Genomic DNA, 17,517 nt, shown 5'->3' with positions numbered 1-17,517 from the left:
GAATTGTCTTGAACTGTTCCAGGTTTTTGGACTTGGCCGCATCCACTGACGGAGACACCGGCGGCGACGAAGAAACCGGTTCCCACCGTGTACGTGGTGACGCCCACCCATCGTCAAGCCACGCAGATACCCAACCTCTACCGGCTCGCTCACGCGCTCATGCTCGCCACCAACGTCTTCTGGGTGCTCGTCGAGGACGCCGTCCGTCCTACCAAGGCGGTAATGACCACGAGGTGTTTTTTGAAGACGACATATAGTCTTTCTTCGGCTACTTAAACGCAGAAATTTCGGTCTGTCTGTACGTCTGTCTGCCTGTGTATATGTGACTCCATTCAGCCTCCCTGGTCAAAATGAAGAAAGGTGCGCAATTGTCTTATATACTCACACCAAATTTGAACGTCTAAGTCCGGTGTCAGTGTTCATACGTGTCAACATCGTTGAACAAGAGCAAGGCATTACGCAAATATAAGGCAGCAAGTCATTACATAAGTGATATTTACAGTGTTCATTTATTAAAAAAATTCATGGATGCTTGTTCATTGCCATAGCAAATTAAATACTGCATCAATGGCAGAAAACCGCCACTTGCTGTTTTCAGCGCTGCGCCCTGGCGGCATTTAAGAAATCAAACGGCAATAGCAACGAAAGGTTCCACTAGATTGGATCCAAGTTCCCCTTGGAACGCTCGTGTAGTAGGGCAATGTGGTTCTATAAATGTTGTAGTAGGGTGCTTCAATGCATGCGCGTCTCCGCCGTACGGCAGCGCTGGTATCGAGACACCCGACTTGGAGCAGTGGAACACGGTAAATTTAAATTGACTTGAGCAAACCTCTAGCGTGTTTATCTTGGGAGGAACTTGACGGGAGAGGAACAGTGTAAGAGGTGAGCGGGAAAGAGAAGGGAGTCCTTAACTTGGCAGGGGCACCGGTGGACTATCGCCTTTCAGCGACATTTGCAACGAAAGGAGCAGATACGCGGCGAATTTTCTAAAGCGAAGCTTTATATGTATAGGGAAAGTGGTCCTGTGTACGCAGAAAACGTTTAACTAAACTCCCCTGCAGAAGGGGAGAGGAGAGAGTGTGGCTGAGTTTGTCTGGCTCGTGGAAGAGCGGGCACGCAGCGAGCTGCTGTCAGAAGCATAGATAAAGCGATAACGGCGGCAAGTGCCGAGGGGTGCTTCCGGCTGGAGCAGCGTCAACGTGGTAATGGTAAACACCCGCCGCATGTTACTTCGGAATGGGAAGTCCACGTGCCTCACGTACTCAACAGGAGCAGGCAGCCGGTGATCAGCTACGCCGCAAGCAGGAATGTGAATGAAAGAAAATACTACAACGTGTACAGGAGAAGACTTTATTGAAACATTTAAGGAGTAACACAGGCGTAAACGCTGGCCGCACGTGACAGCTTCGCTGGTTCACCATGTGCACGGAGTGCATTGGCGCATTTTTGTATTTTTATCGGAAAATACCGCAGACCTTATCAAAGCAGGAGTGGGACATAAGGTATTGCCGTGGGGAATACCTGGACAATGACCCACGGAGCCATGGCCCGGCATCGACGACGTCGAGGGTGTGGCTGGCATGCAGCCGGCGCGGGCTGCGCTATGGCCGCTTGCAAATAGATCGTCTCATCTCACAAATACATCGCTCAATCATCAACCGTGGTTCCTGTCATCTGTCCTGCCGCCAACGTATGCCACGTATTCTCTGTGACGACATGCAATACAGTTACAACGGGGCACTTACAGAAAGGCATCAACACATTCCGAGATAAGAAAAAAGAACAATTCAATGCTGAGTACAGTATAAACAAAAGTGTCAAAGATACAATGCTCCGATCACTTGATCACATGCGAAAACACACGAACCGAAGGCGATCGGGCAGTTTTAGAAACAGTTTACAATGAACCGTGTAGTCTTGATCATTAGTTTTTGCTGCTAATAATTTATCACCTTAACTATCGCAATAGTTAGAAACAATCAATGTCTTCTGTTTCTTGAAGAGGGAGCCACTCTCACGCAGTTCGTTTCGCGCTCACATGCTCTGGATGAAAAGTTTTCGTCCTTCAGTTTCGTGAGTGAGGGACTCTGTCGTTTCACAGTTCACGGCAGATTTTGGTTGTTGCTTCCAGTACGCTGTAGATGACGGGAAAACAGTTTTTGTGAAAGTTGTTGTGGCTTTGGGTAACCGTATTGACCTGTTGTGGTTAGTTCTTGTGGAGTTCCGGAAAGGTGCAAGGAAATAATGGGATTTAATTTAATAATTTTAATAAGACATTTAATAATGCCCATGATAGATAATACTGTGGACTCGCGATAATTCAAACTCTGAGAATTTGTACTTTCGGTTAATTCAAACAAAATTGAAATTTTTGGCTAGCCCGTTGTCCTTTCGGTGCATTTAAAAGCCTCTTAATTCAAACTCCGTCATTCGGTTAATTCGTACTTTTTGCGCGTCCAAGCTGGGAAACATCTAATGCTTTCTCGCAAGTATTTGAAAATTTGCGTGCTTCTATAATCATAGCAGTCAAAAATTAAAAATAGGCGCCTCAAGCCTTCAAAGAAAAGGGTGTTGCTAGTAAACAAACGTTTGAAACGAAGCACAAATGAGGTAGACCGTGACGTTTCTCAACTTTCTGGCCTCATTGACCGTTTTCATGATGCGAATTACAAACCAAAACAAGGAACAGGCCTGAAAAAAAACGTCTAAACATGGCTGACTGCTTACAATTGTCTAACGGTCAGAACCACGCGGGCGAATGTAAAAAAAAAAAAGAAAAACGCCCAATCACGTATTCGCGCGTCGCGTACGTGTCAGCAAAAAATAAAAATTAAAAACGACACGGCGGTTACGAAAGTTACGGGCACGGCATTCGGCCTGCCGACCTCACTCCTCTGCTTTCTGTTTATTTTGTGCAATTGCGGCTCAAAAACGCTTAGAAAAATTTTCAAAAATGTGATTAAAATCAATTCCTAATCATAATGTGCGCTGTCACCTTGCCGAGAGTCATATATATGAGAACTTCTGATAATTCAAACAAAATTCTGGGGTACCTTCCAGTTTGAATTATCGTGAGTCGACTGTACTACAGTTACTATTATTATAATAGGTGACCGGTAAAAAGCGAGAAGGCTCATGGGTACGTCGTCTGCTACCGCCACTTCCGGTTCGAGATCTCTCCTACCCTCCCGTACGCCTGCGTGCGCCGGCGTCTGTCAGGCGCGTGTGTGCGTGTTGTTTATTTGTCACATGGTGCTTACCTATCAGATAAACCCCTAGTAGGGTCAGTCGTTGTTATTTATGGAATTCCCGATGCATGAGTGTTTTTTTCCCCCGGAGGAAACAGGTAAACAACAAGCCCACACGCGCGTGAAAGCCGACGGCGTACGGTGGCCAGGAGAGCTCCATAACCGGAAGTGACGGCTCTCCGCGGGAGAAAACAATGCACCCATGAGCCTTTGCGCTTTTTACCGGTCACCCATTAGTAGTAGTGGTACTGCGCTACTTACAGCCACGGACAAATGAAATGCGGACACGAAAAGATGAATCTGAACACGCAAAACTGAATAATACTGTTTATTACGGTCCAATAATGATGGGATATTGGTATACAGTAAAAGCTGGGAAATTCGAACTTGGTTAATTCGAACTTCCGGTTAATTCGAACTCACGCCCTGGTCCCGGCACAGCCCTGTATAATTCAATGGGGGAAAACTCCGGATAATTCGAACGCGTCGGTATCCAGAAAGGTTAATTCGAACTATGATCCCCTGGTTGCCATCGCTCCTCGCAGAAGAAGCCGGCCCAGAGGGATTGCAATGTGTTGCAAACCCAAACCAAACGAAACTTACTAGAGATGCAAAATAACGAAACAGAAAAACAACAGCGTGGCGGCCGCGCTGCACTTTTGCAACAGAGTATTTCGCTCCAACAGAGGGCGCCGCGCCACCGGCGCCAGTACTCCATCTCATGTCATTATTATTTACAAAACATTATTTACCAAATCACCTGCCACAAACAGCGCCTGATTAGCGATAACGAGTCCATAGGTGGCTTCGTTGTCCTCCGCCCACGCAGTGTGGCCTGGCGCGATTTCCAATCATTGACAATTTTATGGTCCCTTCGAGTTCGAATTAACCAGCTTTTACTGCATTTCGAAAGCCACATTTTCTAACACTGTTCTTGTAACTAAACCACTCGTCTTCTGGGCTTGAATGGAAAGAAATCGCACTATTTGTGTGTTTCGGTTCATATTTTCGTGCCCGCGTTTCATTTTTCCACGACTGCACACTACACTACACTACACTACACTACACTACACTACACTACACTAGAGTGCAGTGACAGCGATATTGAGTGTTGACGGGCTACCATTTCGCGAGTGAGTGAGTGAATAGGTGAGCGAGTGATCATGAAAAATTGCCGCCCACGCAGTGAGACGTCGCAGCTTCCGTTTCTCGACAACAAGGAAGCAGCTCCATTCTGCTTAGTGTGGCATGCACACGAAGCAAGGTTGAGTGGTCACTGGTATGACACTCGGAAACATAAGAGTAATTAGTCGTGCAAGAGTTGCGACAAGAAAGAGAGAGAGAGATAACTCTATAGACCCTTTGCAAAATGGTCAAATCGTTGGCGGAAAAGCAGCAAGCCACTCTGGCAACACTGCGCACCCGCTGCGCCGCCATTAGAAAGGAAGCGAAAAGGCTGCGAGCACAGAGTTTCTATGGAGTAACTACCGTCCACCGTCCACGTATTTGCATACGCGTCGTGGGGCAACAGACTCGTGAAGCCGTTGGCGAAAACGTGCAACCGCAACGGCGTTCCTTTCTAATGGCGTCGTCGCGTTCACCACCAGTGTTACCACCGCTGAATCCTCAGTGTTGTCCGCCTTTTTGCAAAGGGTCTATTAACAGGAGGTGCCACTAGTCCGGGGCTTCGGGTATGAAGCTGAGGGCCAACTCTGCCCATTCAGTCAGATGTCGCTAGCTTTGAGTGCTTGAGTCGGCCAGCCACTCCCCCCACTTGTCGAGTCGAGGGTGCACGTGAAACAGTTGCGCCGGCGGCTTCCCTGAGGAGGCTCACGGTCCCGTCAGGTGTGCGCGGCCACGCGTCTCCCAGGTGTCCAGGCTGCTCGAAGAATGCGGGATCCCGCACGTACACCTCCTGGGCCCGTGTCCACGCAGCCTTCGCGGGAAGGGTCGCGGAGTGTCGGCACGCAATGCAGGCATCCAGTGGCTCCAGAGGCACGCCTCGCAGCCCGGTGTGGTGTACTTTGCTGACGATGACAACACCTACGATCATCGCATATTCGACGAGGTATGCGCGTGCTCCCAGAAGCTGTCTGGTAGGAAATTCCGCTATGCCCCAGTTTAATGGTAAAGGGAGCCTGCAATACTTCTTCGAACGTTTTTGAAGCGAAGCTTTACTACTTTCGTCGAGCAGTTTCGCGGAAGATGCGTAAGTTGACCTTTTGACCGGAGACACACCCCTCGAAGCGCATCGCGTGATTCGCCGGGCCCGCTTTGGGCGCTGCGCACAAGGTCTCGCTTTAAGTAGTTCTGCAGATATGAGCGGCGGCTGCCGCCGCGGTAGCAGCCGATCAGCTAATCGGCAGACGACCACCCCCGCAGCCTCCCACGCATGCGCCGCTGGGTCGTCTAGGGTTACGTGACTCGTCTCGCGCCCGGCGAAAAGGAACGGCGCGTTCGCCGCGAATGAACGCCGCGTTCGCCGCGCATGAACGCCGCGTTCGCCGGGCCTCCTCCTGTGAGCGTTGCACGGGACCGAACGGTTTTGAGCCGTGGTTGGCAATATAGCTACATCAAAGGTTAGCCAAGCGAAACCAAGACTCAACCGGACAAAGCCAAGCTCTTGCTTTGCATATCCAAGGTTAGCTGAGCTAACCCGCGGCCTTTTTTTAAAAACAGAAATGTTTGCAGAACGTATTCAACCAACACACCCAGTACGTAGATTTAGTCGGTCGCAAAGTACCTCTGCCAAAACTTAACTGCTCTGTGCCGACCAGATAACTTGTAAACTACCTCAAAAGATTTCTTTCTCTTTCGCGGTCTTGGCGTTCTTCGTCCGCTGGAATTATGTCATTACAGTGGTGTAGCGGCATTCCTTGAGTTGCAGCAATGAACCCATTCGATAGCCACCTTAAAAAGAAAGCCACAGGTTAACCGTTCTTTGAATTACTGTGCATTGTTACATTTGTATTTGCCACTGTGCGTTTCTAACATGATCCCAATGTGTTGCAGTTCTTTTTTCCTATATTCTTTGTGCTGTAGAATCCTGCACTTTTTCCCCCGAAGCTAAAAGTTGTAACTATGTACTATATGATAATTTTTTCTTTTATCATTCTTTACATTACACTGCAAGTGTCCAGTGTCATGATTTTTTTTGTGTGAACGTGAAAAGCATGATGAAAAACTTTTTTTTCCAATCCAATTTTTTTTTTTGCTTGGTGTTGCTTTTTTACCTGCAAATAAGAAATTCCGGAATTGTTCGCTATGTGCCGCACTGCTTTGTAAAGGGAGTTGGGTCCCTGTCAAGCTGGCTGCGACCAGCTTTTTGCCCTCCTTCCTGCATTTTCTGTTGTTGTTACGAAAATGCAAAATGAATGAATGAATGATGAATGAATGAATGAATGAATGAATGAATGAATGAATGAATGAATGAATGAATGAATCAAACGGAAGGCGTATCTGCCGCGAAGAGCAAATCACGCAGCAAATAACTATGGCTTTCGCAGTGTTGCCAGACGCGAAGGCAAGAGAGAAAGCGTTCATTGGAAGCGCTGCAGAGTCGTTTCAACGTGTACACAGCCTCCAGAATACCACCCGTACGTTCGTCCTTCCGCTTTGCCGTAACGCGCGGTACAATGTGCTCCTAGGTATACCTGGCCCATATTGGGAGTGCCCTACGGTCTTTCATTTGTGTAAGACCCTTCATCAAATAAGGTGCCCCGTGACCGAAAGAAATTTTCCTGGTTGCACGCGGTTAAGCCAAGTCCGTGAAGCGAAAGCTCCGTTTTCGCGCCAAGAGCGGGCATTGAACGCCCACACTAATGCACCGCTTGGCAAATCACGCAGACGCTGGCCCTCTGGGCGCCCGCCAACCCCTGAACCAGCAATGAATAAAGTGTGGCTCTCTCTCTCTCTCTCTCTCTCTCTCTCTCTCTCTCTCTCTCTCTCTCTCTCTCTCTCTCTCTCTCTCTCTCTCTCTCTCTCTCTCTCTCTCTCTCTCTCTCTCTCTCTCTCTATCTATCTATCTATCTATCTATCTATCTATCTCTGTCTCTCTATCTATCTCTCTCTCTCTCTCTCTCTCTCTCTCTCTCTCTCTCTCTCTCTCTCCCCTCTCTCTCTCTCTCTCTCTCTATCGCACTCTCTCTCTCTGTCTCTCTCTCGCACACTCTCTCTCTCTCTCTCTCTCTCTCTCTCTCTCTCTCTCTCTCTCTCTCTCTCTCTCTCTCTCTCTCTCGCTCGCTCGCACTCTCTCTCTCATGCTAACTCGCCGCTGAACTCGCCGTGAACTTCGATGCAACCAGCGCCTTCTGTAATTTTCTGATGGCACGCGCCGTCCCACTGTCCCGCTGTCCGCACCCCGTCCCCTTGGAGCGCTTTCACTGTGCGCAAGCGCTTGGGGCACTTGCTTGGCCCTGTAGCGCTCGTAGCGTCAGCCTGGTCTCGAAAGTGATGTCGGGTTGTGTACCTAAGTTAATAGATGTTTCGCTCTAAAAAGCCCTTTCATATAGTATGTACATACGATCCCCTAGTAATGACGCTTACGGACTATCGACTATTTCGGCTATTTCGCCTCTTGAATTTCTAGAGTTATCTTCATACAGTATAAGCGCGTTAATTCGAACCTCAGAGGGACGCCGTCTGAGTTCGAATTAACTAACGTTCGAAATATGAAAGGGGACAAGCCGAAGAAGAAACGGAAGTCCATGGGCAATCCTAGCGCTGGCCGCTCGGTCAGCCCTGATAATCTGGTCGTCGAGGCGCGACCTGGATAACATGCTCTCCCATTGCTCACGTAAAGGGCTGGGAATGGGGGAAGGTCGGGGTTTCGGTCGCACTCCCAGACGATGTGGTAGAGTGTGCCCAAATTGCCGCAAACGCGCAGTCCGGGAAGTATTGTGTATGAAATAGATGATTTAGTCGTCGTACGGCGTTTGAGGACAATAACAACAACAGAACACTGCGATCGGGAAGCAATAGGGCATGCCATGTCATTAGTTTGACGCTTCGAAAAGTCAGTGACTGCTGACTGCCTTTTGTGCTTAAAGTGGCAGGCGGGCGACACCTTTTGCTTACGACTGAATGTAGCGGAAGCCTCGCCTTCTTCACAACTGGAGAGGCGGCCAGAATACCATCTGTGGATAACTCCCAAGAGGACGGCTGCAACGGTGCTTCGTACTCTTCGTCCCTCTCGTCACTGGCAGTGACAGATTATGCGCTTCTCAAATACGGGCACCCTACACCACTGCATTCGCGTCGCCCCTACACCCACCCACTCAAATAAAAGCATTCCAAAGCGTTCACTATTGAGGTTTTATATTCGATTTGTCAGATTTTACCTTCACCCTCCGTACTCCCTTTCTGTCAGTGTGTGCTCTTTGTTAAGATGCTTCACCATCGGTTTGTCTTCTCTTCTGGGAGGCGGAGCAGCAGCCTCGTGTGTTGGCAGCGGGGGCGTTTTTCAGGCCGGGCATGCACATGGCGCGAAGCCGCCGGCGCGTTGGCGCGTAGTTCTGATTATCCGTGAAGGAACCTACTTGCGTTCGAATTCACGCACTTATAGATGCGACGCTGAGAGCATCTCTTGTCGGCGGCCCTGTCCTTCCTGCGTGCGTCCGTCGTCGTCGTCGGCGTCCGCACTCTCCTCCGCTCACCCGCTCTCCTCTCCGATAGCGAACACTCTCTCGCGAGGGGCATTGGATTGGAATGGATTGGATTGGATTGGAATGGATTGGATTTGGATTGGATTAAAGTGGATTGTGTTGGATTGCGTTGCGTCATAGCCGCGGCAGACGCACTGGCGCAGGCGGGTGCCCAGGTGAGAGCGAACACTCTCTCTCAACATCTGGGGGTGCACGGCCCGGCGCGCTCTCACTCCGCCGGTGGGCGGCGCTGCGCGCGGTGCTGCGCATGTGCAGTACTTTTTCTCTCTGCGGTCTCCTCTCCTTCGGGCACGCTGCGCATATAACCGGTGTGCCGCTCTCCGGCGGCCTTTCGGTCGACGGTTGCTCTCCGCTTGCGCTTCAACCCCCCTCAGCGTCGCATCACACCAGGGTTCCCGCGAGGGGAGGTGGGCGTAATTTTTTTTTAGATTGACTTCTATGGAGCTCGGCCGTACCAAACAGCGCAGTTAAAATTATCCATAAATTCGAATTATTGAAGTTCGATAATGATCTTTTACTGTATTTTATCAAGAGATTTACCGAGGCGCGAAGTCAAACAAATTGCTTTCGGGGTTATCAAGACTTTTCCCGTAACTTTGTCCTTTCATTTTGCTTTCAACTGTGAAGTGACCGAACTCTCTGCGAGCGAAATTTTGTTTGCTGAATCGCCAGGACATTGAAGGCTTATACGGGTCAGTACCCAGAAAAATCGCCCTCCAAAACGGTTTAACGGTCGTCAACGGGAATCGTTTGGCTTCAGCGATTACTGCCACTATTGGTAATGATTCGTTTTTTTTTTCTTGGCTAGAGTGAGCTGAACCATCGAACTGATAACGAGTTTCTTTTGTTTAAGTGCTGCATAAAGACTACGGCTTGCCGCTTGTTATGTCGCTTGAATTTTTCATATACAGTCCAAACTCGATTTAACGAAACCCGATTTAACGAAAGTCCCGATTTAATGAAGATATTCCGATCCCCCCTCAGACGCCCCTAGAGCTAAATGCTTTGACTAGCTCGAAATAACGAAACCGATATCATGATCTGCCCCGGGTAACAAACCTTTTCTCAGAAAACGAAGCTCCGAAAGTTATTTTTTGGTCTTTTTTGTACAGAGCACCTCAAAATTGATACATAGCTCCAAGGATAACATCGCGGAGCACATTTGCCCCGCTTTTACGATACTGAGCGGCACAAAAGTGGAGTTGTAATTTTGAGTTGAATTCACTAGATGGCGGCAGAGGTAAAAAAAAAAAGTTCGCTCGTCAAAAAAAAAAAAAAAAAAACGGAAGAAATGGCGATGTTCATATTCGGTATTCGGTGGTCGGGTTTTTCAGGGTGGGCTTTGTTTTTTCTTTCGCCATCGTTCTGCGGGTAGTTCGCGTGCTTTCGCCCTTCCCTTAGATCGTTCTCGGCTAGAACTCATGTTGTTTTTGTGAAGTTGCAAAGTTGTTATGCCAAGCACTGCTACTCGTGTGCACGGAAGTAGTGTGTGCGGGCAAGCGCACAGCTAAACCTAGTGATGAGCGTGTCGGACAAGGAGCCCGCCAAGAAAAGAAAAAGCCCCACTTTGGACGAAAAAGTGGACATAATTTGTGCAGTGACAAGCAAACAAAAGAAATGTGACGTGGCTGCAGCACATGGCATTCCAGCCAGTACTCTTCCTACAATGTTAAAAGGGAGAGGACGACGTCGTCCGTACGACTTAGTCGACAAACCCGACATGCAAGGAAGCGTTTAAGACGCTGACGAAGACGTTGAAGATATAGAAGCTCCTGTGCCGACGCCAAGTCAATGATAGACGCCCTTGGTCTGCTGAGGATGCCTGCCGGAACGCACCAGGATACGGATGACGCACTGCGCGCACTGCCAACTTGCGAGAAGTCTGCGCGACCGTTGCTTACAAAGTGCACGCGAGCAAACACCATCGACGTCTTTGGTGGGAAATAAATTTGTAGCTCCCCGGGGGTTCGTTCTTACTCAGATAACTATTTTTGTGGTCTTTCTTGCATGTGTGTCAGCCGCCATTTTATTTTCGGAGCATTTACACTTCGCAAATACAACGCCGCATAAGCTTGCTGGATGCCGCCACAGTATATAATAGAATGTCGCAACTTAAGTGACCAAGAAATGCCTAACTTGATTTACCGAAGCTCTCTTTTTAACGAAATAATTCGCGACTCCCGTCAACTTAGTTAAATTGAGTTTTGACTATTTCTGTCAACCTGAGATTCTTGCTGTAATTAGTATATATGCATGCATGCTACTGTCTTCTTTGACTGTGCTGCACTTTTTGCCGTGTGAGTTTGTGTTCTCTTTTTCCCCCACTGCAATGCAATATCAGAACCAGTTGCCACTTCCGCCTTTTGCAATACCTCTTAAAACACAACCGAATTTGTAATCACCAATTTAGAAAACGGGGTCCCAAAGCAGTGCGCAAAAGGTAGCGTTTTTGTAGCGGCCAGATGTCTGTATGTGGTCTCTACATCTTCTTTTCCCGCCCCGCAAACCAATCCTTAACGTATGCTTGCCGTACGACCACTTAATTCCGTCGGATGCGGGTTACCCTGGAGGTGCTGTCGAAGAAGTTAAGCAAGCCGCGCGAAGGCACCGCGCAGTGGACGCGAAGCTGCGCCAAAACAAGCCCAAACCAACCGTCGCTAAAGCAGACGACAAAGCCGTCCGCCGACGCGCCCGCCGATGAGAAGAGGCTAGAGTTCCTGTATATCGCTTAGCGCAAGAGTTGCGCGTCTGATTGCCACATGCCGCGGGTTCCAGTTCGACAGGAAAGCCCACTTTCAGTGCTGCGCACAGGACCCGTATTCTGTCAGTTCTGCTCCACTAAACATCCGCGGTTGCAAAAGCGGCGCCCGCGGTGGCCGGTCAGCTGATAAGCAGATGACTATCGTGTGCGTTTTGTCCGTGCTGCTCCTCGCCACTCCTCGCCGCTGCCGCGGCGGCCCGGCGGCAGCTCCTACATGCGGGACGGGAGGCTCTCCCGCACGACGTGGAACTCAAAATGGCGAATGGACGCGCAACTCTGCTCCCCTAGGGGAGCTATATACAGGAACTCTAGACGAGGCAGTTGCGCCGCGCCATCTCTAGTGTGCTCCGCGAGTTAAACCCTCCGACCCCCTCCCGCGCCCCCTCAGCCTTCGACGCGTTGGGATTTAGTTGTCCCGCACGCCACGATTGAACCATTGCCTGGTAGAGCTAGAAAGCTTCGCTTTAACAAGAATGGCGCAGCTTGCACTAATAGTGCAAGGCTGGAGAAACAGCATAGCTGGCCGCAATTTATCGGAAAACCGGGCTGTTGCACCCCACGTTTATTCCCGAACTTGATGCTGAAAGGTCTCCATGACTGGCAGGCCAGGATCGTTTCGTTCCCAGTATTTCACGTTGCTCCTAAAGCGATCCGCATTAGCACGCGATGAACCCGCGGCTAAGTCCACCGTCAGTGCCCGCGCTACGAACCCAAAGGAAATGTTGTGCGCCCGGAATGGGATTATGGCTCAATCGGAAAGAAGCCTGTTCTAAACGCGTGGGACCCAGGCTAGATTCAGACCATGGGAAGCGATTTAGGGGCGAAGCACCTTAGGGGCCCGGGTTGTCGGAGTCTCCTGTCGTCGTCTCATGTCTCTGTAAACAAAGTTGTCAAACGATGGTCAAGAAACACGTGTATACTGGATAAAACTGGTTCGAAATAAACCAACGTGATTGAAACTAATTCAAATACAGAAAAAATTCGAATTTAATAGCCTTAATAACAGAAACTTGTTAAATTCCGTCTCGAAACTAGTTTACAAACGGCGGGCTTCTCCTATAAAGCATACTTCTTAGCATGCTGCGGTGTGTGGCACGAAGGCAACTTACGGTCACTCTGTCTCTCACTTATTTGCTTAAATGGGACCCTGCAACACTTTAGATAAGCGCTTTCACTCTTTCCTTCACGTCTGGAACCACTGAGAAAGCTATAGTTATCTCCAGCACAGAGCGGTACTGCGTGATTTACTCGTCGCACCAGATACGACTTCGATTTCTGCTTTGTTTTTGTGGCTTTTTTTTGTGTTGCTATCGAAAAGCGTTCATTGCTGCATCTGAAGGAAAACCGGCCAACGGACGCTACATGGCTTTAGTGACGTAGTTCGAGCTACCTCACTAAGACCGGGAAATAGTGAAAAAATCTTTTGAGCCAGTTTACAAGTTATCTGATGGGCATAGAGCAATAATTTTTGGCTGAGGTACTTTGCGACCCCCTAATCTATGTACTGGGTGTGTTGGATGACTACGTTCTTCAAGAATTTAAGATTTAAAAAGTTGAAGAAAGTGTTGCAGGGTCCCTTTAAATCCGGCTCAAAGCAAGAGAGGGCGCCACCACCTCAGCAAGCGCGTGATTGCTCCTCCCACCAGCATTTTTCTGGCGCCCAATTAGCGCGCGCTGTGGGGCAAGAGAAAGATTTACAATCTTTGAATACACTTATACCCTGCATACGTCGCTCCTCCGCAGGTTTCACGTTAGTGGTGGTGGGCCGGGGTCTTTTTTTTTTTTTTTCAACTGGCTGCACATGTTATTTTTTCCCGCCGCTGCTTACCCCGTATTCTAGCCTTTGGGGTGGCCCAGTGGTTACGTTTCCTGTTCCGCGACGTAAAGGTCCCGGGTTTGATTCCCGGGAACCCCTAATCCCATTTTCTTCTTGACGCTTCCAGGTGTTTTTGGCGGAAAGGGGTCGGAAAAGCTCAGCCTGAACAGCTCTAGAGTTGAGTCTAATTTGGGCGGATGAGATCAAGAAGTTTGCTGGGATAAATTGGTCACAGTTGACACAGGACCGGGGTAATTGGAGAATAATGGGAGAGGCCTTTGCCCTGCAGTGAGTGTAGATAGGATGTGATGATGATGATGATGATAATGATGTCGTTGCCCACAAGGAGCAGGAAATGTCACAAGTCGCTTTGTGACCGCTTGTGCGAACCATTTGTCGCATCCTGCCCCTCGTCCAGATTCGACGGACGGAAGGCGTGAGTGTGTTTCCTGTGGGTGCCATGCGTGAGAAGGGCCTCAGCACCCCCGTCGTCCATGAGGGCCGCGTGATCGGCTTCTACGATCCGTGGTTCGGGGGCCGGATTTTCCCCCTGGACATGGCTGGGTTCGCCGTCAACTTGCGCCTGGTGGTGAACAACAGGGACCTGCGCATGCCCTACGAGACGGGCTACCTGGAGACTAAGTTCCTCGAGGCTGTGGGGATTTCGTCGCTCGCTGATTTGGAGCCCCTTTGTGACAATGCCTCCAAGGTACGCTGTGAACATCGCACCGCGCTCTTAGTAACTATAGTTCGGAACAGTCGGAGCTCAACACTTGGTTAACTCGTATGAACTGCGATTGCCCGGCCGCGAGTTTTCTGCGCAGCACTATCTGTGCTAGCGGAAAAGCTTAGCGCTGGAAATTGGCCGGTGCAAGGAAATGTGTAATTCCTCACGCCACTGCCCCCTTGTGGGGTGGTCCAAACCATTGATCAGTTCCTCTGGCAATGCCCCCACAACCCATTCCCCCGTATAGAGATGCTGAACTGGTGGTAGGCGTTGGGCAGTTTTGATCCGGTGGTGCAAGAAGCCATCGCCGTACGGGCAGCCAAAGTCACCGGGTACCGTCCTCCCCCGGTCACCCCTGAGTTCGCCCTTGGGGCAATAAAAGTCCTCTCTCTCTTTCTATCTCTGGAAATTCGCCCGCGTCTCATCGTGCAGTTGGTATGTTCCAATATAGAGCAGAGAGAGAGAGAGAGAAGTTTAATCTGGCCCGTGCCATTCAGGTCGCCCCTGTCGCCGGTGGCACCCTCCACTCCCCGGCGACTTCCGCAGCGCTATCCGGATCTGAACGTCCGGATCGGTGCTGCGGAGTGCAGCTTCCCAGTGCTTTTGGGAGGTGATCAGGGGAAACGAATTTTGTGGGCATGCCCATATGATGTGAGAAAGGGTTGCATGATCTTCAGGCCACGGTTGGATAAAGACTTGGGAACATGTGTGTCAGTCGGGGTGGGCGGGGAAAGGTGTTTATTTATTTATTTATTTATTTTTCTTTGATTATTTTAACTGTTTACTTATTTATTTATTTATTTATTGACAGATACTGCTGTCTCGATACACGAGACATAGCAGGAGTGGGTACATCATAAAAAGAAAGGATAAAATCATTTGAGCTTTTAGTTCAGATGTAAGCAAGTTATTTTGGGACTCCCCGTCATTATTGTGAGCCCTCCGTCGTTTTCGCAGTCGTTTAATGCGACGTTTAAGCTGTATAATTGACCTGGTAACCAAGGGTGTTGTGCATGACGTTTTATGCTCTTGTAATCGAGGAATAAACTGCGCTATACATTCATTAACTATGCTGTAAAATTGGTTAGTCAACGTACCAATACTGCAGTGGTCACTACAAGATACGAAATCGTCAAAGCATGATGCAAGTTTAGCAAAAATAGAAGTGTTGTCTGCGCATTGCAAATTCAGCACAGCCTTTAAACGTTGGTCGTACTGGCTTACAAGAAACGTTTAAATCAACAACAACAATAACAGCCGTAATGGTCGAAAATTCCATCGACAACCCTGCACTGATATCCATTCTTAACCAATGCATGGTTGGAAAAAACAAGATCTTGGATAGATTCTTGATCTAGGATCTAGGATAGATCGTCTAATGCTCTTACGCACCCCAGCCCATGGCAGCGTTCGATATCGCCTCACTTTACTTCGTTTTGATGCAATCCGTCCAGTTACCGTTTCCAGCAAGTCATCCGAAGTTTCCCATGAGCATTCAGATAAGCCATCGATGAGCAGGTTATTTCTACGGGACCTATTTCCTAAATCGTCGTTTCTGCGATCCAATTTACAAACAATCTCTCGAGTGCCAGCTACGGCTTTCTGAAGTTCATACACGCGTGGCGCAACTTCAGCAATTGACGCAATGGCCAGCTCAATTTTACTTAATCGCTCTTCGAAGGGTGCAACCCTAGAGGAAAGACCTGTTATCCCCGTTTAGTTTTTGTCCGCCCCGAGAGCTATTCTCGCAACATGTCTTCGCCCTCAGGACCGAGGTATACTCTCCACATCACAACACACGAGCAACAGCATTCTCAAGAATTTCATCAGCAGAGAAGACATATTCATGAGGTCTGCAGGGGGGTCCGGCAGCAGCAGTAAGAAATAGTTGCAACTCCTATAGCTTTTGAAATTGTACTTCAAGCTTACCTGCAAGACGGAGCATAAGAATTTGAAGCGAGTGCATTCCATGCTTCTCCCGGACCCACTGATTGTAGTAACCGTCAAATGTGCGCTTTTTTGTTATCCAGTCCGGTGGGTTGACCCGACGGTAGAGGCGGTGGCGATGTCATGAAATGTGACCAGCGATCCCTGGCAGGCCACGCCCTTTGATAGGGATAGAGATTATGCCCTTCCCGAATCGTCATCCCTTGGGCGAGTCCCTGATCCGTCTCAATTTCCCTGGTGTCCGGAGTGCGCGGGTTCCCGTGTCAGGATATCGTGTGTCTGGGGATATCGATAGAAAGTTTTGCACAATTTGGAGTGCCTCTAGTGATAATCTGCCGGTGGCGAAATTTTGAATTGCAGTCTTTGAATCTGAAATGCTTGTCTCAGGGGTTGGATTTTGTATGAGGCCCAAGGCTACATGGACGCCTCTTCCGCCTTTTATGGGCGGGGGGGCTCGTACAGTCGCTGAGCTTTTTTAGAAGTCTTTAGTGCGCGCTTAAGCGCCCGCTCCTGTGGCTCCGCGGCGCCGTCATCCCTCGTAGTAACCGAGGCGAACGAAGGGGACACGGACGACAAATGAGGCAGAAACGAGCAGGAAAGTGGGGTAGGAAAGAATGGCGAAAGTGTGAGGGGGAGGACGGTTGCCGAGACGGCGCGAGACATTAGAGAGTTTTAGCATGGCGGCTAGCGTACGCTACGCTAGGGTCGGGTGGTAGAGAGACTCGACTGCGCATGCGTGCGCGGGCGCAGTCACCAGGGCCACCCATCACACCGGAAAAAATGCGCCGGCTCGGCGAGGCGGCCCCCTCGTCCCCGTGAAACGAATGCGCACCCGCCTGTCGGGTCCCGGTACCAGCCGACCGTTGCGTAGACTACGCTAGCCGCTATGCAAAAACTTCCGGCGGCGACGCGCTTCGATGTAGCAGAAAAAAGGAGGCCAGCGAAGATAGAACGAGCAGGAAAGCGGAGGACAAAAGTAATGCAAAGTCCCCGCAGCGAAGCGCTACGAGACAACGACAGAATATATCGAGCGCACTCGTGCGTTCGCTGATGCCGCGATCACTGCGTCAGACGCAGCGGATGTGCGCAGTTCACCCTGAGCACAAATATTTTGCATCAGGGAGAATCGTAATCGTCCGCCATTTTTAAAGCAAAGCTTTCTAGCTCTACCAGCCAACTGTTCTTTCGTGGCATGTGGGACAGACAAAATCCCAACGCGGCGGAGGTGGCGGGGAAGGGGGTGGGGGGGGGGGGGGGGATTGCGGTGGGTTTCACTCACGGAGGACACTGTAGAAAGCGCGGCGAATTTACCCAGCGTTCCCCGCGCGCAGGAGCTGCTCACCTCTTCGGTAGCG

General features: G+C 49.7%; 1 protein-coding gene across 1 annotated transcript in view; it reads left to right on the top strand.

The window, feature by feature from the left end:
- Positions 1-17,517, top strand: part of LOC144137606 (galactosylgalactosylxylosylprotein 3-beta-glucuronosyltransferase S-like) — a 43,427-nt gene that overhangs the window by 8,531 nt on the left and 17,379 nt on the right. Inside the window, exons 3-5 of the mRNA XM_077669538.1 lie at positions 23-219; positions 5,119-5,316; positions 13,907-14,197. Coding sequence (XP_077525664.1) covers positions 23-219; positions 5,119-5,316; positions 13,907-14,197 — 686 coding nt within the window. The remainder of the gene's footprint in view (positions 1-22; positions 220-5,118; positions 5,317-13,906; positions 14,198-17,517) is intronic.

This window comes from Haemaphysalis longicornis, unplaced genomic scaffold (genome assembly GCF_048455015.1).
Source record: "Haemaphysalis longicornis isolate Haplotype H1 unplaced genomic scaffold, Haemaphysalis longicornis Haplotype H1 scaffold_413, whole genome shotgun sequence".
NCBI lineage: Eukaryota > Metazoa > Arthropoda > Arachnida > Ixodida > Ixodidae > Haemaphysalis > Haemaphysalis longicornis.
This window is presented reverse-complemented; position numbering and strand designations above follow the sequence as displayed.